This window comes from Odontesthes bonariensis, chromosome 22 (assembly GCF_027942865.1).
Source record: "Odontesthes bonariensis isolate fOdoBon6 chromosome 22, fOdoBon6.hap1, whole genome shotgun sequence".
Lineage (NCBI taxonomy): Eukaryota > Metazoa > Chordata > Actinopteri > Atheriniformes > Atherinopsidae > Odontesthes > Odontesthes bonariensis.
In genome coordinates this window covers 23725206-23736673 of record NC_134527.1, presented here as the reverse complement: position 1 = coordinate 23736673, position 11468 = coordinate 23725206, and the positions used below count along the sequence as shown (strand labels likewise).

At 38.0% G+C, this 11468-nt stretch overlaps 1 protein-coding gene across 1 annotated transcript; it reads right to left on the bottom strand.

The window, feature by feature from the left end:
- Positions 1–6777: 6777 nt before the first annotated feature.
- Positions 6778–11262, bottom strand: tmem174 (transmembrane protein 174). Its single transcript, XM_075456566.1, has 2 exons — positions 10670–11262; positions 6778–7988 (listed from the first exon to the last, which is right to left on the bottom strand). Exons 1-2 carry the CDS (start codon positions 11260–11262, stop codon positions 7874–7876), a joined length of 708 nt encoding a protein of 235 aa, XP_075312681.1. The 3' UTR covers positions 6778–7873.
- Between the last annotated feature and the right edge of the window lie 206 nt (positions 11263–11468).

Sequence of the window (11468 nt, the reverse complement as noted above, 5' to 3'; positions counted from 1 at the left end):
ACAAGGGAGGTTAAAAGGAGGGAAATTAGTCACACACCATAAACTCTGAAGAGAGGTAGAATTTGAAATAACCCACAACAAAAGACAGAAACAGAGACAGCTTAACATCAAATACACAGAGGTGGAAAAGAGGAGAATATTTAAACAAGAGAGCTCGGCTGAACATGGTGTCATGCCAGCTTTGACACATTGGGTTAATTTGCTGCAACCTGGAGGCGACCCTTGAACTTCAGGGACATGAGGTCGTATAGAACTCAGAGTGAGACAGCCAAAATCATGTCAGTCTGAGAAGCCGGGTCATGGGTCACCTCTGAGATTCTCGGTATATAGGCCAAAACAAGGACCATATGTGCACGGAGACACATTTGAAACAAAAATAAGTCACGACTTTCCGTCCTCGCTGCAAACGGGTCACTTTTTTTCGCCTTCTTCTTTTTCTCTTCTCCTGCCCTGAGTATCTCGACCCACCACAGACTTGCCCTAATTCAATAAAGTCATAAATACTAGAGTAACAGCAATTTGACATAATGTTGGCTGCATGCCCTTTAAATTGTCAGTGACAGAAGTTTTCCCAGAGGTGAAATATTAATACAAACACAGGATTTCTTTTCCAAAATATCCAGCTCCCAAATTCTCCCATGTTTACTTTTCTCCTTGCTCCTAATTTCTGTTAGTGTGAAATGTTATACTTACTGTTGTATTTACTGACAGAGAAGGAATGGAAACCTGGGAACTGGGGGAGTGATCTTTCTGAGGAATTACTTAGGCAAATAAGTGACTCTGTGTCCCTTTGTTTTACTTTATATGACCAGGAATGCTCTTTTCACCATGTGGAGCATTTGAGTAAATCCTTGACTGATCCCCATTCAAACAGTAAATAAACCATTCATAAATAATTTCTAACTGCTTGCTTTGTGTTGCAGCGTCTTTGGCGGCTGTATCAAATAGTAATGAGATCCCTCCCCCCCGAATATCCTCAGTGTATCATATTTAAAAAGATTACGTGTGCAGCCTGCTCAAAGTGTCAGGCAGTTGGAATTAGTGGGGACAAAAAGGCCAAAACATGAACACAACCTTTATCTACCAGTGAGGATGTGAGGATCAGTTCTGTTGTGTTTGCAAATTATCAGTAGGTTTTAAGTTTAAATTCACAGTGCATTTAATACTGCTTTCTCATCGTTCATGAAATTTTCCCAAATATACGTCAATTTACATTTGTTAACAAAGTGAATGAGGATTAACTGAATTCTTATCCTTTTTACATGGCATAAATGTTATTTTCATGACAAAAGATTATTCATACTTGATACTTCTCTCTTATTTATTACTATTTGATGTCAATGCATACATTTAAAAAAAAATCTAATCATTGAAAAATGCCCAAATAGCCTATCAAAGAAACATACAAGCATTCATTACTTTAGACTATATGTAGTTTTTGTATGACAGAAAGTAAGGAGGAAGTCACTTAACTGTGGGTATATATAAAAAAAATTAAAAAAAAAAAGTAATATTGTACACTGGATGTAAATTTTGTACAGCTGTACACTTTGAATAAATATATCTATACAAAAAAAAAACTGTGGGTATATGCGTGAATAACTAAGAATGCATTACGGTAAGCTTTGATATATTTGTGCAGTAAATGTATGTGATTTACAGAAAAAAAACTGTCAAAATATGGGGAGGGTGATTAAGAAGGGTTGAGCGATGCAAATGTATTTGTTTATTTATTTTTATCTGGTTATTTGACTGTTTCTTGCATGCTATTTTAAAGAGCCTCATCAACAACCGTAAGATCAAGTTACATTTTAATTTTGAATCCCTGAAACATGCCACAGAGACACCCCCCTGCCAAGTCTGAATTTTTTAAATGTAGATTCAAACCTTCAGATGACTTCCATCTTCTTCCCAGAACATGGATAAGAGGGATTTAATTCAAATGAACACATTTCACTGTATTTGTTTGTAATTCAGATACACAGATTATGTCATTAATTTGGGATGGATGGATGATAGATGGATGGGTGGAAATGAGCAGCTCTGACTTGGAAATAAATAAGATTATTATGTGTATTGACTTTACTTGTATTTTTTCAGTATTCTTACGGGATGTTACTTTGGTTGATCTTACATTGTCCTAAATGTGCTTTATAAACACATTTTAGAAAAATCTATTCTACTGCAAATTTTCCTAAAGTGGAGAATGAAATGACTGTTGTTAGCTCTGACAAGGCAGTAATGTTTCGCTGTCCTTTGTTTATATCTCTGTATGTCTACTACCAACCTGAATTTCATGAAATGTGGATCTCAAGTAAAAGAAAAAGAATAAATTCCTTAATTTTTTGGTGTTTTGGCAGGGAGAGGAGGTGTGCTCTTGTGTTTGAGGAGCTTTTGAACCATGTGCCCTGTTGGATGGATTTCCTAATTCAAGGTCAATCAAATCACTCAACTTGCCATGATGTTCTGGTATAGTCTAAGCAAATCAAAACTAGATCAAAACCACACAAATTTACTTTTCATAGTTTGACTGTGGAAAGCTCATTAATATTCCAGACAGAAGTACTATCTAATCAGCCAATCAATTAGGCTTGAGGGACTAGATTGGTTAAAGGTTGAAATTAGAATATTTTGATTATAAATAAAGCAGCAAACTATAATTTTATTTTGCAGCAACTTCACAATGTGATGGTGTCCAAGAAGTCCCTCGTAGTGTGTTGTAATTTCAGCTTCTCCGGTCAACAGTGTGTTATGACAGCTGATCCAGCTGAGCATGAGTGTGACTGCACCTTAGTCACATTAAGTCCAGAGTGAGTGAACTTTCACATTTTAAAAAGATGGGATAACAAGAATAAGACCAGTGTCGACCCTGCTGAGATGGATGTCTGTCCAAGCTGCTGAAGGGCTTAATGCTGCATTTAACTTTATTACAGCATAATTGATTTTGCAATAATGTCATTTTGAAGCCCCACACTTGTGGAAATTCATCTATTACACATAAAATTCTCATAAAGTCCACTAAAGCCTAAAACTTATCATATATAAAACTGAATACAGTTCATAACTGTAATCAAAGAACATTTTCCACAGTTCATGTAATCCTGTGGTGGAATAAAGCTCTGACTCTCACAGAAGACACATGTAATTGCACTCAGAATGCAGTCTCATGATCCACTGTGGTTGCCCTCATGACTTATATGGCAATTTCCAATATCACAGCTGATGAAGCTGACCTTGCAGTGCTCTGTCTGAATGAGCTGAACACCTGCTCTACGAGGTGAACCAGAGTGGGAGTTTGGTCGTAAAAGACGAAGAAATGTGATGGGAAAGTTAGATAGATGGGGAGAAAGAGGGGAGGAAGAGGAGAAGGAGAAGGGGAGATGGTTTTATCATGGCTACATGCACTATTTGGCTTACAGTCAATAAAAAAGATAAATGACTTGTATGTACTTGTGTTTTTTTTTTTCTTTAAACCATGGCAGCTTTATAAAATTTTAGCCTGGATCTTAAAAATGTGTGTCACTCCGTTAAGTGCTTTCCAGGCAGTTAAGCTGCAGTTGACACATAAGTGTGCCTTCAGTTACTGTTAGTTTGTGTGTGCATATGTTGCTGGTTTGTGAAAAGTAGAATTATGTGTTTCTGAGTCCAGTTCAGTACAAGGATGAACATGTAAATGGTTTATATGCTGAGGAGATCTGCAAATCATTTCCTGTGGGCTGACCATTTATTGAATCTCCTTGGGGTTAAGATGCTCATCTCTGTGCAATCTAGTCTGAGTGTTTGAGTTAAAACGTTTTTTTTTTTTTTTTCTGCATCCAGAGAAGAAAGGTAACTGTTCATTTTAAAGAGAAAAAACAGTCAAACCACCTTCAGAGTGGCTGTGAAAACACTAAGTGCACATGTGCTGTATGAGTGCCTCTGTCTCTGTGGGGGCATGTGAGTTCACTGCATGTGCGTCTTTAAACTCCCTACCTTCCATGCACAGACACAGACCTGCGCGCTGGGTGGTGACACTGCTGGCGAGAGAACTAAAAACTGCAAACGACAAAAGCTGCAACAACAGGAAGATAATTCACATTTGATTGGTTTCACGTGTTCTTCATAAACAACAAAGTTTTCCTGCGCCTCCAGCGTGTTTTCCTGCAAACATGGAATCCATTTGTCCCCCGTCTTCACGCGCCCTGCAGTTGCACAGGCTCTTACACTGACACACACACACACACACACACACACTTTCACAAAGTGAACTGAAAGCAGGCACAGAGTGAGCCCACCACCGTGGCACTACAAACTTATGATATACAGTCAGAAACTTATTTTCTGATAACCACTTGGAGCTGCTAAATATAATGTCATGGGACTCTGGGACAAAAATGTGAATGAGGTTAAGCAGATCTGCCTCTCCAGTCAAAATAACAAGTAATGCTCTGTTTGACATTTGTGTACCTAAAGGGAGATCCGCTCAAATATAAAACACACATGTTCTCATTTACATATGGTATGAAGCCGTGTGTGAAGGATTAGTTGGATTTGTCTATGCCTTTGAGATCTTTACGCAACTGAAGTAAATTATCACATCATAAAAGAGTTACGAACACTATTTCAATCACTTTGCATGACTGCGTCTAACACAAAAAACAGTTTGGAAACCTCAATCTGAGTGAGTCTGAATGAGCCATAAGTCAGAAAGAATTTAAAATGGATTAAGTAACCCTTTAGAAACTTGGTTATGTAAAGAAAAAAGCCTCTAAAACATTTTAATGCTGATTACTTCTGATATTTCAGTGAACACTTTAATGGATTTCTTAGCGATTAATGTAAATTCAAAATGCCTTGACAAGCAGCAGCAACCAGGACAGAAGTTAAAAACTGGAACTGTGTCAAACACCAACTTTATTTTAAACTTACGGAGCAAACGTTTCAGGTTGAAGTTTGGAATTTGCCGAGGACATTTTGAAGATTTCTGTTTCAGAAATAAATAAAGATGAAAGTCACGTAGGTTTGTGAATCAGTGTGAACATCCCAAGGCGATAAAAGACATGACAAATAGGATGAGGATTTTTTTCAATCAAACTTAGAGCCACACGAGATGGAACAAAATGGGAAGAGTATATGTTTAGTTCTTATATGTTGTGTCAGATAGATATTTCTGTGTACTGTAATTGAGGACAATTGGGACTCGTTTCTGCAGGTTTTTGCTCAGCGTCTGGTAGCTTTTTGTCAGTCAAAACAAAGCTCCTTGTTGAGTGCAGTGGTAAAGGAGAATTTCTGCACACAATGAGCTCAAGTTACAGCCTAAACAAGAGCTTCAGCTATTTGCAAGCTGCAGGGACCAATCGTCCTCACTCCTATTAGCTGCACCATATGGGAGTGTTGTGTTGTAACAAGATAAGCACAAACTCTCTGTGCCCTCACTGCCAGAATGCAGCTGAAGGTCGGTGCTAATTACGCCACTGTAATCATGATTTTCAGGGATTATCTGACCCTTTGTTTTTTTGTTTTTTTTTATTATTATTATTTCAAAAGGAAAACGCCTCTCCAATCAAACTAATTTAAGGGCCGCACACATTCTCATCCTGGAAAACACGTGACGGAAATATAGACTTTGAGCAAAAGTTGGTCCCGACCAGTGAGGAAAAGAAAAGCACCTGTTGCCCTCAGAAACCATGATGATTTCTCATTTTCACAAAAGTTTATCAACGCTTGTAAAAGAAGTCAACATGTATAATTATATTTATCAATTCAGCTGTTATTAAAAACTCGAATCTCAAACTATAATCAGTACAACGGTTTCCCATATTGCTCGCCACAATAATACAGATAATTAATGATGTTTAAAACTCACACCAGCACTTCTTTTTTTGGGAGGGAGGGGGGGCTGGCAAATATTTCTACATATTTTATACAGAGTTGTTATCGTTCAACGTGTTGCGTAATACTTTCATAAATCGTCTCTAACTCCATCCAAAATGGTGAAATAAGGGGCCTTGTCGGCCACCCGCGTTTTACTGTGCTGTAAAAATAATGAAAGTCATATTGCGCTGCGGTTTGAGATCTGCAGACAAGTCTGGAGGAAGCCGTCAGGAGTTTTCCAAATATGAATTTTTAATGATGTTTTTTTTTTTTTTTTTTTTTTTTGCAAAGTCGTGTGTTGTGCGCGTGCTTTTTTCCTCCTTGTTGTTTTAGTTTTAAAGCAAAACAAAAAGCAAATGTTTGAGCCACAGTTGGCTGAAACAGACGTTTTTTTCTATGCAGCAGGTCCTTATTTCTGGAGACGGCTCGCGTCCAAAGGACGTTTTCGGATAAAACCAAAAATAACAAACTCATTACGCAACTATTATTTCACGTGTCAATGAAGTTGCTTGTCTTGTTGTCTAAATATTTGCTGTTTCATCATCGGTTTTGTAATTACGCAGTAATAGGAGGGACTACCGGTTTGTGAGGGGTTAAGAGCCAAAATTTTACTAAATGAATAGACCTAAATACTATAAAACGATTAGTTTTCTTTCTTTCTTTTTTGCCCTCCACGTCATTTAATTCAGTCAGAGTCTAATCAAACTAAGTGTTTCATGCGTATTTCAACAAATTCTTTTCGTTTTTAACAGCAAGTGTTTGACACTGGCTGCAGGAAGCCGCGTTGAATGTCTGTGGGCGTGTGTCTGCTCCATTTATGCAGCCTTGAATATAAATCATTAAACAATATTAACACAATCGATAGTAACATCGAAAGAAACTTCACCGGAAGAGAATTGCTTTGAAACAGTTTATTAGTGTGGCAACGTCCAACCGTCATGGTTGTTGTCCAAGTGTTGGACATGGCGTTAAAGCACAAAGGACACATGAATGAGATTAAACATAGAGCAGAAAGTCAAGCAATTAAACTAATAAGGCAGGAAACTCATGTTGCAGCACAAAGTGGCACATAATATAAACTCAGAAAGAAAAAAAAAGGATGCTTCGGACGTTTTTATGTAATTTTATGAAATGGAGTTTGATTCAAAATGGCACATTATAATTATTATTATTATCATTATTATTATTATTAACTTGATATTTTAACCTACGGTATTGTAGGCTTCCTTAGTCCCGGTAAAACCACCTGACTGATAGATTTTCTCAGTGTTTCTGCCCCCGTGTGGTGCAGTGACACTTGTGTTCATCCTGCAAACAAAACTAAACTCCTCATTGCAACATAAGGCGTCAAATGATCCCACAGGAAATCTAGGGGGACAAATTTGTATTTTTCAGTGACGAGCAGGAAGAAGAAGTAGAATTAATACACTTAAGATTTTAAACACATTTTGACGTGACCTGCCCTCTCCAAGGTGGTCATCAGCAATATGTGAATAATAACCGCAGTGTAAATTATCATTATCTTCCCTTCATTTGGTGTTAGTTTCCTCCAGCACACTGTTTAAAAAAAATAACTTTTCTTTGTTATTTCTGGTAAAGAATCAGGCAAACTTGTGTTTATCAGCCATTTAGAGACAACAGGCAAAGGATGAATGCACGTTTTTTCATGCTGAACATAGATTTAATATTTAAAACCATAAGATAGAGCTTAAGTTATCCATCAATCTCAAAGTTATGAGGATTTCTCACAGGGAGATTAATCCTGGTGAATTTTATGACTTCATACAAAATTATTATCATAGTTCTACATTACAAGCTGTGTGGAAAAAAATTAAACCAAGGGTAAGTCACCCTTGTCTTGCTGTACAATCATGAATTGTATAGGTTTCATTTGATGGATCTGATACAGTAAATAGAACAATTTTGGCATTCATATAATTTTTAAATCTTTTTGGCAAAAAAAAAGAAAAGAACCTGATTAAATGAAGATCTGACATTCCCAACAGGTTTTATGACAAATTCATGTTGGATTGTGTTTGTGAAAGAAAGGGAAGATGTCTTCATATGCAGGTGGGTGTGAAGAGGTGGAGTCACTGTAATCATGACGTCCTCTTTCAGCCTCCGTCTTCTGGACGCTACGGGGAAAAAAAATCAAAGGCAAACATCATATCTCAAGCAGACTGGAAGTCAAGAGAAAGAAATGGCAAACTTCCAAATGTTTACAGGCCCAATTGGTTATGCTTAAACCCCGTTGCCCTCCTAAAGAAAACACAAAAGGTTGAGCAATTTCTCCCTTGATCATTCCTCTATTTGGCATTAACCCCTGGAAACACAGTAAAACAGGTCAGGAGTTGAGAGAACATGAGAGTGAGCTGGAGTGTTCGTAAGATCAGGGCGGCAGTTTATAGTTATCCCAGGTTAACTGAATTATTCCTGCTGTCTGTTTGTATTAAAGTGAATTGATTTCCTGGAAACCTGCTGGGAGTAATCGTCTAAAAACAATAAAAGAAAATGAAAACTTGGAATGCAGCTTTGTGTTTATAGCAAGACGTCTGTCTGAGGATATTTGATTGGCTTTCAAATAAATCAGATCCTATAATTAGTGGAAAGAAGCTTTTGCCTCGGTTCTTGGTGGAGGAACAGGTGGGAAAATATGACTTTAACATCATAACTTGCTCAAAAATTGTGTTTCTTTTACAAAGCACATACACACTGAAAAATGTCTATCATATGTTATATAGAGTGATTAAACCAAAAGATTGTAGCTATTAGGGGCCTAATTGTTCCCATGCCATTGACACAAATATAAAGTTCTTTCACGCAAACATTGAGAAAATCCTTCTTTCTTTTTTTTTTGCAACTTCTTTAGCGAGACAAGAACCAGAACCTACACGGCACAGTGCTCCCAGCACTATAACTGACACAATGTGTTGACTATCTGAGAGGCATTAATTACACCATAATTGGCTGAGAAGGCAAAGCAGCCAAAAACACTTTGAGCCAAAAAAAAAAAAAGAAGAAGTGATCCTGTAATTAATCCAAAATGAACCCAAACTCGCTATACTGTGAGAAGCTGTGAGCTTTCATACAAACAATACATGTAAAAAGGCCATATTATTATTTTGGGGTTTTCCCCCTTTTCAGTGCTTTGAGTAATCTTTTATGCACGGGAAAGATCTGCAGAGCCCAAATTTCATACTAAACCGTATGTAACAGTAATATTCTCTTCCAAAGCTTTGTTGTCAGTCCAGCATGTTTCCTCCTGGACTTGATTACATCACTGTGAATTATTACATCACTTGAATTCAGGCAAATTTTAAACATATTGCAGGAAAATATGTCTTGTTGTAACTGTTATGATTGACTATTCTGCCCTCGTTTGGCCTACAGTGACTCTTGTGAGGAAATATGCAGATGTTTTTTGTTTCTGAAGCTTTTCACCTCATAATGATGTTTTATTCAATTTCTTTTATATGAACCTCATGCATATACCAATTTTGTGTACAGTGTGTGTGTTTTATTGTTTTTTTTTTCTGCTGACCTGGGTTGCTGCCTGTCACAGCCAGAACATTCTTGGAAAAAAAATATTTTAAATCACTAGAGCTTTCTAACTCCTGGTTAAATAAATGTTTAATAAAATAAAATTAAAAGACCTTGACACGTGTTCACATAAAGCCCGCTAATGGCTTGTCTGGCACGCCCTCAAAGGACTGAGCAGCTGGTTTGCCTGTCATGATTACTGACAAATCAGCTGACCGTTCAGAGCAGATTTGGCTTCTAAGGAGGGACATCTTAAAGAGACAGTGGTTAAAACTGACTTTTTCAGACAAGAAGTCCTGCACAATTTTACAATAAGACTAAAAAAATATGGTTTGTGAACATCAAGACATGTAAAACCATTCTAGAGGCGCTCCAAGGTAAAAAAAAAAAAAAAACAACAACCTATGAATCTGGATAATTTAGGCCCTTGAAAGGAGCAATGGGTAGCTAATATTTTGCAAACGAGTTTGAAAAACCAAGCATCTCATATGTTGTCCACCTATGATTTAGTAACAAATTGCACTTAAGGTTGGGTTTAAGAGATCTGCTGAAGAGAAAACAGTCAACTTCAGCATTTCTGCAAAGATCTATGATCTTCATCACCAAATTCCTCCTGGGAAACACTAACACATTATTGTTTTTTTGCCCTCTCATATCCTGAAATTGCTTTCAGGATAGCAATTTCATGTTTTTTTGCTTCTTTGATGAGGTGGATTCAGAGGAATTTGCCCATTCTTGCATTACATAATAAGTCAAATTATCCAATGAATTACTTTAACTTGTCACTAAACAGTGTCTACGATGACTAATTCCCCCATTTTCTTGCCCTTCGATGTCTTTTGAACAACATTCTTCTTATACATGGCCTTTATGGCAGTAATATGACTATTCTCCTGTGTAGATGGGCCCACAGGGCAATTAGATACAAACTTTTTACTCTCACGTAATAACTCATAAAAATCATTTAGCAAAGCAATTAGATAGAGTTTGAAATGTGGTAGTTTTATGTGGCAATTAATATGGCAATAGGTATTTGTCACTTTTGCATACTGAAAGTTTCAGATTTACTCTGTCTTTGCTGGTTCTATCTGGGTCAACAACATATATGGTGAGTAAAAAGTAAACAGTCCCTGGAAATTCATGTATTGGAAAAAACGCTGCATGTATTTGTGTGCCAGTCCAAATCAGACATATATGATAACAGCGTATTTGAGTAATCATTCTTCTGTTGAATAAAAGTTAGTTAAACGTTTGTCATGAATGGACTTTTCCCTACCCGCTTCTTCTACGGTCCGTTCCTGTGCTGCTAGCTGTGCTGTCCTCTTCTGCTGTAAAAGCAGAGCTGTCCACACAATACACAGCGTCATATGGAGGAAGGGCTGCATGAACGCCACTCACAGAGCTGCCAGGCTGGAACTCATTTTCTTGGTGTACGTCACGAGTAATATAGTTATAAGCGGGTGGAATACAGACCATTGTTGTGGTTCCTTGTAACATGACTGCCTGATTTCTGCCTCGAACAACAGCATGTCCCCTTGTTTGTTCCCTCACAGGGATTACAAATACCTCCTCCTCCCGCTGCTCTCTACAGGGCCAACAGGAGATGATCCGAAACTTGCAGGCACTGGTTAAGATGAAGGTACTTCCAACCGAGATCAGGATGGGGCCCAGCAGCTGGGTCCACTGAAAGCTGGGGTTGGCTCGGTAGTGTTGCCAGCCCATCGCAGTGAAGGTGACACCCACCAACCCAAGGAAGAGTCCAGAAAACAACAGCGTGGCTCCGGCCTTTTCACCATCCAGCAAAGTGTCGGACTGCTGTGGGCGAGGAGCAGCATTGTTGTTCTCCGTTGCAGGCCTTTGTCCCACCATGTTAGTCCAGTAACCTTGGGTTCCTTGTTGGTCCATGAGTCTGCCAAGTGTCACATGGGTGTACACACTCGAGCTGGGCCACACTGCCTCCCACTGTGAACAGCAAGTTTAACTAAATAAACACTGAGTAACTCCAAAGACTTTTTCAAGCCAAGAGAACAAGTTATAAGTTAACTTGCACTTGAATCTTGTTGGCCATAAGAATA

Coding starts and splice junctions, on each gene's coding strand:
- tmem174 (XM_075456566.1), bottom strand. CDS start 11,262: ATGGTGGGACAAAGGCCTGCAACGGAGAACAACAATGCTGCTCCTCGC. Junction 7,989..10,669: donor ACGGACCGTAGAAGAAGCGG/GTAGGGAAAAGT, acceptor TTTTCCCCGTAG/CGTCCAGAAGACGGAGGCTG.